The sequence below is a fragment of the Elaeis guineensis genome, chromosome 1 (genome assembly GCF_000442705.2).
Source record: "Elaeis guineensis isolate ETL-2024a chromosome 1, EG11, whole genome shotgun sequence".
Taxonomy (NCBI): Eukaryota; Viridiplantae; Streptophyta; class Magnoliopsida; order Arecales; family Arecaceae; genus Elaeis; species Elaeis guineensis.
In genome coordinates, this window is record NC_025993.2 from 109,791,424 (window position 1) to 109,805,371 (window position 13,948).

Sequence of the window (13,948 nt, forward strand, 5' to 3'; positions counted from 1 at the left end):
GATTGGGAATTTTGACTGTGAAGTCTGTGATGATCCCTTTAATATCATAAAGAGCAACTGGCTCCTCAAAAGACTTTAGATGAGACCAGGCAACAAGGCCAGCAACGCTTAAAATAAAATCTTCGGAATAAAAGCTGGTCACCAGGATCTCAAATCCAAAAACAAAACCAACTGCACTCTCTTCGCAGAGAGATCACAAAGAAAGTAGCTTGTTGAACTATTACCAAACCAGTCTACCACATGGGATTTTATACTTCAGAAACTTAAATCCAACAGAACTTATTGAGGCAAGGATCGCTTGCATATTCACAGAATTTGTCAACTTGTCATACATCAAAATCACATGATGGCTGGTAGATCGGAAAGAATGCTTAAGCATGTCAACATTCAGTTCAGATCCTCCATTCAAATAACAGTGCTTACACGGCTCCAATATGTGTAGTGAAACTTAAAGCATGACAAAAGATACAATCAACAAGATGCCAAATGATATGATACTTTTTTGTACAGCTACTGATCAAGAAAGAACATGGTGGAATGAAGCCTCTATTAATTCAGAGGATGGAAGAAACCATGACTCATCACACATTATAACCTAAGCAATCAAAATGCATGTCACCAATGCTATTCTGATCATGCTATACACAACTCACAGAATAACCAACTAGAACAAGATGTAAACCATAGACAAGGTCCCTCTTTATTTCACTAGCAACTTAGTCCTGTCCTCTCGTTGTGCATGATAAAGCCACTATGAATATTACAAAAGCCACCACACCTGCTTGAAAAGATCATTCAACGCGTTCTACGGCTGTTGGGCGGCCTGGTGGAAGGAGATGATTTCGATTTTGCAAAATCAACCAGTTCTTTGAATAGGGAATCCTCAGGTTTAGCCTGTCTGTTTTGTGGCAAAGAGTCCTGACCATCAAAATTTTGTGGAATCTCCTGCTGGCTCAGGCTGTCATTTTGCTGATTAAGAGATAAGTTCCGGGTCTGAGCTACCAGTCCGTCAAATGCTCCTCCTGAACTCCCACCAGTTGAAGTTTGCTGCTGCTCAAAGAACTGCTGTCTTTCACCATACTTTGATGGAGGTGGTGGCAAGGAACCAGAAGATTGGACTTCCCAAGGAGCATTTGGAAGATGATCTGTAGTGGATTTCACTGTTTGAGCAGGCTCGTCATATCTGGGTAGGCCAGAGAATACTGATGGTGGAGTTGAGTCCAATCCTGAAGTGGGAGGGGAAGACACAGACAAGTTGGGGGGTGAAGGCTGATTCACATGAGCATCTGATGGTGTTCCTGATCTGTAAACATCTCCACTAAGATAGTCAACTGAGCCTGCACCAGTGCTGACTGGCCTCTTTGATGATGGTGGTGGAGGAAGAAGTGGACTTGGGTTCTTGGCAATAGAAGACTTCCTACTCCTGCCTGATGCACCATCCCTCGAGCTCCTGAACCATCAGCAGATGATATGAGCTGCTTAAATATGGTTACAATGGATTATCATTAGCAATTTTGACTAACCTAAATTTCTACCGGTGAAGTCAGGCTAAAATTAGCTACTTTATAGCATGCAGTCCCTAAAGTGCCATGAGCTTGCTGCATGGTTCCAGAATACAAACTGTATTATAGTTCCCAAAAATTTCATCTATGCTACCAGGAGTAACTCAGCACTGCTTGAGAGAGGCTCCTAACTTACCAAATGTAATGGTGTTAAACATCAATTCAAGCATATGCAAAATTTGAATAGCATCCAAAAGGAGGAAATTTCTTCATCGATCCAATGACAAAGATTTATATTTCTTGCTCAATGAGTAGGCTCAACTTCAAAGAAGGTAACTTCACATTACAGAACCATAGGAAGAGGGCTGCAATAGCATCTTGTAGGTCAGGGTAACAAGCTAAATAACAGGAATTCACGGCTCGGCAAATATCTGGTTAAACTATGAAAAGGTTCTTATGGACAATTGCCTGGTAGATCACTAGATAGAAATTTACATGAGACAGATTGACCAAACAATTGCAGAAGGCCTCTTTTTCTTTCTCTACTGCTGCTTCTACCTATTCTTCTCTACTTTTTCTTGATTCTTCTTCCCATCTCTCTGTCTTAGTCATCTTCTTCTTTGATGTGTTAATTCTCCAGTTTTGCTAGCAGCTTTCTGCTAATTGCAAGTTCAGAATCAGGTCTGGAGTTATTTTGCTGTGAAATCACATCTATTATTCAGATACAATCCTCAGTTTTGAAATTGTTTTATCCTAGCAATTGAAAGGACTTGAAGAATGCTCATTATTCAGATCCAGTTCAGATATGAATTTAAACTGGAGAGACCTATTCACAGGTAATCTCTAATTGACCAGAGATTATGTCACATCAGAAGAAGCACTATAAACAATGGATTGTTCCTTTCGGGGAGAGACTAAGGGTGTAAATGAGTCAAGCCGCACGCGAGCTACTTGAGCTCGACTTGACTCGGTTATTATCAAGCTTAAGTGATAGGATACTCGGCTCAAAAGCTCACAAGGCTATTCAAATTTATATATTTTTTTAATAATATTATTTTTATTTATAATATATATATATATATATATATATATATATATATATATATGTACATACATATATACATACATACATATACGCGCGCGCGCGCACACACACACATATACATACATATATACATACATACACATATATATACATATATACATACATACATATACATACACATATATATATACACACACATCTATATATATATATATATTTATTTATTTATTTATTTATTTATTTATTTATTTATTTATTTATTTATTTATTGTTAGTAGGCTAAGGCTCGATTGATCTCGAGCCAAGTTTCAAGTCCCAGTATTTTGAACTGAATCGAGCTCGAGCTTTTAGCTATACTCACGGCTTGGCTCAATTGCACCCCTAGCAAAGACAACGGGCTTCCAATATTGCATCCTTAAAAAAAAGAGCTCATGGCATATCAAGAGTAAAATAAAGTTGATGTGCTTGTTAAAAAAATGAAACTAATTAATTTTTACTTAATGAAAAATCATAGCCACATAGACTCCTATTTCAAAGGCCAAAGGAGCAATAAGTTCAAAAACACATACTATCCCCATATCAACCTGACGTGCCTAACACCTTTAAGATTATAAATGTGTGGTGGTACAAGCCATCCTCTATATTCAGAGCTCAAGCACCAAATGATATATAAATACAAAGCAAGACTTAATTTGAAATATAGAAACCATGCATGTTACCTGTGAGCAAGCTGAGAAAAATCATCCTCTAACTCATCATCCTCATGATTTACATTGACAAGAGGTGCAACGGAAGTTAGTGTAGTTGAGGCCACTGTAGCTTCACCAACAGGAGGAGTTTCCTTCAAAATGTCATCATGCCGTTGAAGCACACGCTGCAATTCGTCATTTAGTGCTAGACCCTGACATAAAAGTTCCTCATCTCTGCAACAACAAAAATGTCAATATCAAATGATTCCAAAATGATGATATTTCTTGCAGCACGTCAAACACCATACCCAGTATTATTCACAAGTTGCATGACACGCTTTTGATTAGTACGGCATTGTTCCACAAGGTCAACAATTACTTCTTGCTTTAAATCCTGTGACAAGAAGCATAATTCAGTGACATGAAAAATTGGTCAGAAACAGTCAAGAGAATTATTAAGTCAATAACAAAAGAGTTAGGGTACAATTATTGCTGTTGGATTTAACTAGTCCATGCAGGGTCATTTTGCTTAACATCATACTTGCCATCCCAATTGTATATCAGTGTTAGGCAAATGTTCCGCAGCAACCATTAAAATGATCGATAACACCAACAGATTAACTACATGGATGGCAGGAGCATTGACTAATTGACTAATATGAGTAGTTTTGGACATTATCTGATGCTTTATTGTTAAATATATAAATTATCCAGGAGAATAACATTCAAGTTCATACTAATTAATTAGGTTCATGTACACAATCTTTTTAATAATTTTGGTTTTCTTGAAAAAAAAAACAAAGGACCTTATATGGAATTTCATGTTCCAAGATTATACGCAAATTTTTCTACATATCCATGTTCTACCTACCATATCTAGCCATCTATCTATATATCCATGCAAGAACCCACTTTAAAGGAAGGACAGCATGATGGTTAAGAATGGTTGTGCAGATGAATAACCATGCATACACACATGTATCAGCAGAGATGAATAATGGAAATGAACCTCTAATGAGTCCAGAGAAATTAATAAAAAAATCATCTTATATTTTTAACACTGATTTTATCTTGTATGCATGGAGACCAGAACCAATGTAGTGAGCTAATCATTTATCAATATCAACAATTGTCAGCCAACTCGGCAGTTAATTTTCATAGAGCCTTGAATTGAATATCATGCCTCTATTTAACATGTCAGAATTAAAATTCTTGAAGTGCAATTATGTCTCGCACACAAACACCCATAATGAGACAAAGCAAGTTGACTGTTTCTGACCAGGTCAATCCTAGTTTTACAGGCAGATACACAACCAGCAATCTCGTTTTAGTCATGCATGTTTTCTGGACATGCACTCCTTTTGAAGCAGATTTGCACCAGTGTAATATGATGATGTGTACAGTAGGAAGGGACTTAACCATGATATTTGGAACATCTCATCCATGTTCTGTGTTTGAATGTCTGACATCTTCATCATTAACTTATTCATCCTAAATCAGAATATATAGTCCAACTTTTTCTTATAAAGGATTTTAAGTTATATCCGTGACTATAGTGTTCAGCATATGTTTGAATTATGTAAATTAGAAACTTAAATATAAACCTAATAGGTTGCCGTATCTTTCACTCCAGTGCTCCTATTAGTTTAACACTGACCGACACAGGTGACACAACAGAACCCATAGAGTACATCAAAAGAAGTCAGAAGAACTTGTTCGGTGACTTAAACAACTATGAAATCAAAATACAATGCACTATGCTAGCAAAAGTAAAAGCTACTATCATTCAAAATGAACTCAACTCGTATATTTAACATGAGATCAGAATATTGATGATGGCAAATAACAAGGGCAATTCAATTCTTTGTATCTTTAGGGACTTTTAAGTAGGTAACTTTCAGAATTGGTTTTAGAGTCCCGTTTTAAGTGAAATTGGTGTAAAAGAGTCATAGATTATGCATATGTTGGGTTGAACAAGTTATCAAATCATCAGGATTTGATTTTTGATTGTTTAATGTGTCTTTCTACACAGCTTATGCGCTATTCCATATGTTATTTTTCCAGGAAATATGTTCGGAATCACTTGCTTGCTTATCAAGAGTCCTGATTTACTTGGAAATCAAGTCATGTAAAGTCTATATAAGAATAAGGGTCTATTAGGACTAAATGAAAAAGCATTGAACATGATTTATTTTGAACGAATGAAAGGATTTCCTTTCTTTAGGCCAGATATGGCCTTTCTGCTCTCTCTCTGTCTTTTCTATCCCCATTCACTTCTCTATTTCTTTCTTCTTCTTCTCTTATTACTTCACTTTATTCTTCCCTACTTTATGCTATTCTCTCTTATTTCTGCTGCTATTCTTCTTCTTCACGGGATTGTAGGCAGTGCAGATTGATTCCCTGTATGTTACTAGATCCAATCTATGCTGGAACTAGCTTTAAACTCTTTTAGACTCTTGCTGTTCTACATCAAATAATATACCTTTTACAGGACAAGATGTTATTATAGCTTTAATAGTAGCTATAAAGACCATATGCTTTAGGATGTGAAGAGTCGAACCAAATAAAATGTAACATCATAAAAAGTTGTTCTTCAAAGTGAAAGGTGAAATATCCAGAACCATACAAAAATCATTTAAATGAGCAAATTTTTCTGCATTTTTTTTCGTTAAGACTCCACAGGTTGTGACTATTAAAATTTTGAAAAAAAAAAATCTAGAAGACAATTGTACCTCCGAATTACGAGGATCCAATGCATTCAGCATCTCCACTAACACATCTGCTATCCCTCGAGCATTTTGAATGTCCTGCAAGCTGCATTACAACAATGGAACACTATCAAAATGCATTTTTTCCAAAATATTTCAAAAATGAAATGTATAAAAATGGAAGCAACATAAAATAGTGGCATTGACAATCAAAACAACCAGTTCAACAATGTGTGCAATCATGTTCCATGCACACAAGGGAAAATAATAGTATCACCCTAAATGTCCATTCGCTTGCTAATTTGTAACAGATATTTATCAACTCCAGTTTGTGCTGACCAGATGTACTCTATCAACACATGCATAAACTCAACTTGTATGCTGAACAACATCCATGCACACTTTCAACATAAGCAGGCCCTACATTGCCTCCTCCCATAACTGCTAATAAAATCACTACAACACTCATTCGCAAAGAGACTTCCGTTAAAATATAAGCAAATAAATTAGAGTTAAAAGGAACAATACCTTTTGGAAGAACTGTTTAATATGAGAGATTGCCACAAATACAGCATACCTGGACACCTTTTGGAGAACTTGTCCAACATGACTTGTTTTAGATCGAATCTTGCAATCTGGACCAAAATGTCCCAAAAGAATTTGGATCTCATCCTTAAGTTGGGACCAATCAGGATCATAAGATCAAGATCGTAGCAAGGATCATGCAATCCTTGGATCATAAGATCAAAATGGTGATGTTATTTACATATCTAGTTACATGATTTCCTATAATTAATTTGACTGTGCAGCTTTTAGAATTACATATTTCACATAAGACACCTCAAGCACCTAAAATTAGAAAGATCACTAGTGTTTCTAACTTCTAAACAGAAGGAAAAAGAAACTTTGGAGTTCATGGAGTTAAAAGGAAGAAGAAAATGTTTGTATTTTTCCAACCATTTGCTGAAACCTGATTCCTTTTTCCCCTTAAAATCAAAGACAGTTGAGCTGATGGATGGTGCATAAATATCTTGAATATTTGGCTATGATGTTAATTTCATTAAATATGACATATATGGGTTCATGATGGTGAATATAGACTTTTTATATGTATGGTCTTCTACTCTTCATTCATCTGTTTTATAATTGATTCGTTTTTCAATTTTCATGTTTTGTTTCTATTCTTTTTTTTTTTTAAATGGAAAAGAATATTAAGATTTGTGGTTTGATCCACTTTCTGTTTCGAACTAAGCCCCAGATTGAATTACAACCCGATACTGATCCTAACAACACTGCCATATCCTATTATGCAATTTAATGCCACATCTTTTTTCTAGCTACTCAATCCTCAAAATTATTTGTACACAATTTCTCATATGTAAAGAGAACAACATAAAATACCAAAGTAGAATAAGTACCTAAGAGCAGGACCATCATCGGACTGAAGAGAAGCCTGTATAGCTGCATCCTCATATGATGATGCAGCAGGTTGATACATCACAGGGCGAGTTTGGGGAGGGGTAAACAATGGTGCAGTGTTTTCTGTACGTGGTGGAAATTCTACTCCAGCAGCCTGCCACAACAATAAGGGGGAGAAATCTTCCAATATCATTGTCGATGACCCATCACAAACCACTAGACAATTTTAGTCATGAAATAAAAAAACTACTGCAGTGTCTCCAAGATATGAAGTGGGGGAAAAAAGTTAATGACATGACAAACACTTGAGAGGAAGATAAGAAAATGGAATTCTCAGAAAAATCACAGAACAATCAAGTAATATGCTCCTCTATCCTAGTTTTGAGTTCAGTTTTCTCCAAATTTGATGTTAGTTTACAGCACAGTTTCAAAATGAGTTTGCCAAGGGAGAACTCAAAATTAATTCATGATTAAGCACAATTTAAGAGATTCAGATTCCTAACACACACATACAGAGAGAAATAAAGAGAGAGAGAGATTTAGGAAATTTCTGGAGACTAGAAAATTTATGGGAGAAATAGTTTGGATTTTGGAGGTATTGACGACATCTCAAAGGGTAGTCAGTATTCAACAAAATTCGGAGCATCTCAGGCAGCCCCAGTGAAAAATGTATTACTTGTAGGGTTTGCTAGAGTTATATAAAAGCACACTTTTTTTATTCAGCTAACAACATCAGGAAAAACATTCAAGCATGAATATGAGAATAGTAGGATTCTTTTAAAATAAGTCCGACTATCATGTCACTAGCAGTAAGAACCACTAATACTATAGCAACATGCTATTATGATCAAAACCAACAAAAACCTTTGTAGCTATCATGATTTATAGAATAAATGTAATTGGGGATGTTAAGGTAGCATATTCATCAGTAGGCTTTGAAGTGCCATTTTGCAAAGTGATTTATGTCATCTAAGGAAGATACTGAAGTAACTGAACTAACTATAGCATTGAAGGAAAAGTTCTTGAAAACTATTCATAGATGAGGTTGTATAAAAGCTCACCTACACTACATTTTAGGTTGTTTGAGATAATATGTAAATGCATAAAATTTAGTTAGATAACAACATATAGATAGCAAATTTTTCCATACAAGTTTTTTAAGCAAATAGAACCACTATAACATTACCTCTCTTGAAAAGCAATTATTAAATGTTGTCCTTGCATCTTGAGGATGGTTGGTTTAGGAAGTCAAGCTTCTTTACTTTCCTATACCCTTTCTCTATCCAAAAAGCAAAAAAAATGCAAGGTATTTATACAAGTATTTTCAAAAAGGCATTCCTGTTAGTTTCTTAACCAAAGTAACTTGAATTAACATACAAGCAGCAGTGTAACTGCTAGATGAACACCAGAGAAGTGGATTTGGAATGAGATCCACACTCTCTTCCTTTAAGGCTCACATCTAGGATCCCAAAACACAAATTGCCCTTTATAATATTCCGTCTCTGCACTTTAATTTTACTTCTCTCTATCAAATCGAACCTATTATCAAATCCATGTGAATCTGGAATGCCAAGTGGATCTTATGTGATGATTAGTACCAAAAAAAAAAAAAATCTCATGGACATCATCACTACTATGGCTGGGATAGTAAGTTCATGACGTGGCAGCTAAAGACTGAAACCAATATCTAATTGCATGGACATGATCTAAGCACAGACAGATATAGCAAACTACAAATTAAAATGCTCTGTAAATGATGAAAACAAAAACTAAATGCACATATCACATGGTGATCATCATTTATAGGTTTGAGTTTATGTCAGAAAAAACAAAAAAGGAAGTACTTATCATGTAGCTTTGAAGCCAAAACTCCTACCATTCATTGGTTAAATATAAAATAAATCAGAAAGCTAGTAAGGCTTGGCATGCGACATGAAACAAGAGATTTGGCAGAAAAGGAAAGACAAGGAAAAAAAGAAGACTAAAGGATAACAGTTTAAAAGGATACCCTGAGTTCTTGGTATGCAGCATGATATTGGGGAAATCTTCCTCCTGCTCCTCCAAAAGCATCTTGCCATGTATCTATTAGAATCAATATTTTCTCCCTCACATTCAAGTCTGGCTGCAAACAGAAATTGAAGAAGCTGGTATATCAAAATCACATTCCAATGTATGCACAATGATGTAAAACATAACATAAAGGTGTTTGATGAGAAGCAACACTTACCTTTTTCTTCACTACCTTCACCATTTCATGCAAGATATCCCGCTCAGCAATTTGTTGGTGAATATAGTCACCACAATTTTTGCTTAAAGTCTCTAACACCTGAATTAACAATTCCGAGAACAAATATCTATTACTAGAGAAACAGAATATACCAAATGAGAAATGCAACTGAAGTAAACTTGTCAAGAAAACCCGAATAGAACCTAAATCATTATTCAACCTATTTGCAAAAGCTTATCCTGAACTCGTAACCAGCCAGACTTGTTTATATGAGATCAGCTTTTTGGATCTGTTTATCCATTTGTTCGGATAAGGACTAAATTCTCAGCAAAAGCACATTGTTATCCTCTAAAGATGCTAAAGAAAGCAAAGCTATTGATTACTTATGATTCACATAATGCACATATGTGGAGGTACTAGTTAATTTTTCCCTCAGCTGCTTCATGAGATTTCGGCATAAAGACATACATTCATAACATGGATTGAAATTATTTGCTGTAAAAGAATGTTCATAATGCTATTTGCTGTCCCCAACAACTTCCAATTTTCAATGCACAGGATCCAATGCCTAAGTGATATATGGTAAGAAAATTAACTTTAAAAAAAAAAAAAAAAGCTAAATTCAAGAAAACCATCCTACTGGAAAATTGTGTTCACTACCAGTAGTATCACTAGAAACAAAACTCGAAGAAATGTAGTAAGAAAAAATATGACAAACAATTATAATATTATATATTTCTGACAGTATTAGTTTGCAAAATGAAAATTTCTTAATTGCAGGTGAACAGATCTTCATGTACTCACAAAAAGTGCCAAAAGTTGTATTTTGGGATTTTTGCTTCCAAGGCGCTTCTTAAGTATCTTAAGGGCATCCTTTGCCTGCCTGCAGTTCATTAAAAAGATAAAAATGGATAAAAGCTGAGAATTCCAACAATAGATCGAAAGTGATCTTACAATAGTATGAGCCACTGGCATTATACAAGAACAAGCAGCAAGAAAACAACTGAAATTTAATTCAAAATACACAGATACACTTTCTCTAGAATGCTGGAATAGCAATAATGAAACCACCTTTCTGATGTGAAAAGCTCGCTTTAAAGTTTAGTGTGAAAAGGTGAACTGTGGACTACCATACAATGAGCTAGACATTGGTGTTTATAAGCTAGACATGTAGAGGAATGCATGTTCTGCATTGTCTTGTTGAACACTCAAATTGATATCAGGCTATAGTCCAACCTAAATAACTAGCTTGCAGGCACATGAACCTCCCTACTGACATAATATTAAATATAATAGTATATTCTAAATGAGGTCAGTATGCAACAATGGTGCCTCGTGGAACTGATTCAAGATAATTGCTACAGCATCAAAATAACCTTCATTGGAGGGGAAAAAATCCAATTATGCTTTTGCAGCATGAAATAGTGGGAAATTGATATTCATGACAACATATGTACAAAAAGTGAACAGAAGACATACTTGTCGTTTGCCCCTGATGTGATAAAGAAATAAGCCGACAAAATCTAGTTTTGACACACTTTTGAAAGATTGTATGGAAACAACAAAAATGGCTGTACCAAATGGAGAAAGATTAGAATTAGTAACATAATAACAAACTACCACTTGAGAGACTTCTCGGGGTCTTTATTGCAGCCAAAGGCGTTTCATAGTAATAGAATAACACATTATACCAAATAGAAAATAGCAGATTCTAGACTAGGATGGCCTTACAACACCATGCCAAAAGAACAAGAATCAAACCTAGCAAAGAAAGCAAGCCTCTACATTCTTAAAATGTTACCGGTTCACCCAAAAAGGAAAAAAAAAAACCTGCTCCTAGCCAGCAACAACAAAATCACTTAATCATTCAATAATAAGCTAAACATAGATAAATTTACGCAGGAAGAGAATTGACAGATATATTGAGGTAGCATAACCAAGAAAAGGGACACATGTCACTTTCTTGACATATTGCTCAGTTATCCATAGGTAGTTCATTACATCGGTTTTGGGCAAAAAAATCAGAATTATACAGAACAATTGGGCATGATATCACGTATCAACTTTTCTCGGAGAACAGTGCTTATAGTTTCACTAAGATGCAATGCTTGTGTATCACATTCAATTACACAAGTAGACAGCTCCATTTGAACAAGGTACCCGTCTAGTATTATCTATGAGATAATCCAGCAACGGTGACATAAAGCTTTCGTCAAATCAATCGCATAAAACATATAGGCCAGAAACGAACAGAATCACAAACACAAGGAAAAGGCAAGAAGAGGCCAAGAGCCATACCCAGGGTCCGCGTTGAGAATGTCGCACAACTCGATGTTGATCGCCCAATCCGGACCGATCAACATGTCGCTCGTTGCCCTCTCAGCGCAAGCCGCCGCGTTCGCCATAGGAACCCACCTGCGTACCAAGCTCTCCATGAATCCCCCACCCGAGAAGCCCAATTCCCACACAAAAACAAAACCCTAGAATTCCCGATTCTTGTTTTCTTCTTGCAGCACCTCATTCAACAAGAACCCCAAAAACAGCAAAAAGAACAACAGATCTTTTCTCAAGGACAACAGAAAAGAAAGATCACCGACCGCAATCGCAACAAAAACCGTCAAAATTCACAGCCCAAAAGAGCATCGCATCAAAAGCATTCAGATCAGAGGGGGAAAAGACCGATACTCCAATCTTTCCGAGCCCAAATCAAAAGGATTTCGAGATTTTCCAATTCCGAGGTCAAATTGAAGACCAGAAGGGAAGTTTTTTGAGATTTTCTGGTACGAGTATCTACCTGTCCGAGAGAAAAGCGAAGAATTCGAGATTCTTTTCTTGAACGCTGGCCCGTCTGGATTTGGGTGCAGAGAGAGAGAGAGGGGGCAGCTGTGCGCCGACTTTATATGGAAAGAAGTCGTCTGGGTTCCAGACGGTTCAAAGATAGGGAACGCTGGAGGCTGCAAGGAAGATAGCAAATGTGGACTTTTTATTCCTACTTTCCATTCTTTCCCACCTGTTATTATAGTAGTTTTTGTGTCCACAACAACCAGGTATATAAGGAGGGTCTTCGGCCAACCAATTCTTTGCACGGGTTGGTGACCTTAGGCCCAAAGGCTTCTTTCTATTGCCATTTGGTGTGAAACCAAAGAGCCTCTCCCTTGTCTAAGCTTTTTACTTTTGGAGCTACATCAACGTATGCCATGTCATGATTGTGATCAGGGATGTAATTGGATTGGATATAATTCATGAAATCAGAAAATAAAAGATTTTATAGGACCAATGGGCATATCTTACTTATCATCAAGTTCAATCTTCAGTATGTCCAGCAACATGAAAAGTAGTTCAGTCTGTCGCTTTATTTGTCTTGCGAAAGACATGCCGAACAACATCATGACGGATTATCGGAAAGAATATTTAAATGTTACGAAGATATGAACGAATCTCCAACTGTCTCATGTTATCCCAAATTCAGTCAATAATGATAGTCAAATCATCCTCTATGTAGATCCTCTCCATCCAAAATTTCTATCTGGCACATATAATGTCCGTCCAGATAGTCCGAAACTCAATTTCTGAGATAAAAAGTTCAAAAAGATACGACCTCTATGTTGTCAATAGTCTGACGTCCGGATCCGAAATAATAAAGTTTGTCCCATCCTTATCATTTTTGACACTACTATCAAAATTGATCTTAACAAATTCCAAAGACGGGGGCTCTCAAGTAATAAAAATTCTAAACATGCTAGCACAAACATAGATAGCTTTTATTAGAACAAATTGAAGGAGAATGGAATGATTATTCTGATTTATGGTATAGGTGGTGGATGTTTATTCTTTTAATTGTAAGATATATGAGTTGAATCATGCTTATTATCATTAGTAGTTTTATCCTTGGACAAAGATATGCCTATGAAGGGTATCTATAGATAAAGTAAACAACCATCAAATGGGAGATCGATAGCATAAGGCACATTCCTAATCAAGATAGCTGCATTTGACTTGGGCAATATCAGTGCATCAAACGGGAGATGTGATGGCTGGGATCCATTGGATAATCCATCTTCTTGGCTCGTCTTTCTACATAAAAATTATGCAGCCAGATAATGTTAAAAAATAATCCATTTATTCATGTGCATGCTCAATTAGGATTTTGGCATTAATGAGGGTCGCATCACCTTGCATGCTAAGATGAGTGCACTATGATGCAAAGCAATTATTGCAATCATGTCCTCAAGTTAATTAACTTGTATTAAGTAATGGATCCATCACCAATTTATGTGAGTGGATCGCAAGCTTAGTTGGAAGGATCGGCGTTTTCATCATGTCTGCCTGATATAATAGCATGTGAATTACAAAATAAG

General features: G+C 36.1%; 1 protein-coding gene across 1 annotated transcript; it reads right to left on the bottom strand.

Moving 5' to 3' along the window:
• Nucleotides 1-371: 371 nt before the first annotated feature.
• LOC105038477 (TOM1-like protein 3) lies at nucleotides 372-12,581 on the bottom strand. The gene is made up of 10 exons (XM_010914280.4): nucleotides 12,385-12,581; nucleotides 11,889-12,005; nucleotides 10,395-10,473; nucleotides 9,591-9,689; nucleotides 9,372-9,485; nucleotides 7,363-7,517; nucleotides 5,969-6,050; nucleotides 3,545-3,630; nucleotides 3,267-3,470; nucleotides 372-1,450 (listed from the first exon to the last, which is right to left on the bottom strand). The coding sequence occupies exons 2-10, from the start codon at nucleotides 11,993-11,995 to the stop codon at nucleotides 796-798; spliced, it is 1,581 nt and encodes a 526-aa protein (XP_010912582.1). The 5' UTR covers nucleotides 11,996-12,005; nucleotides 12,385-12,581; the 3' UTR covers nucleotides 372-795.
• Between the last annotated feature and the right edge of the window lie 1,367 nt (nucleotides 12,582-13,948).

Coding starts and splice junctions, on each gene's coding strand:
- LOC105038477 (XM_010914280.4), bottom strand. CDS start 11,995: ATGGCGAACGCGGCGGCTTGCGCTGAGAGGGCAACGAGCGACATGTTG. Junction 9,690..10,394: donor TACAACTTTTGGCACTTTTT/GTGAGTACATGA, acceptor TTGTTAATTCAG/GTGTTAGAGACTTTAAGCAA. Junction 6,051..7,362: donor GATGATGGTCCTGCTCTTAG/GTACTTATTCTA, acceptor GTTGTAATGCAG/CTTGCAGGACATTCAAAATG.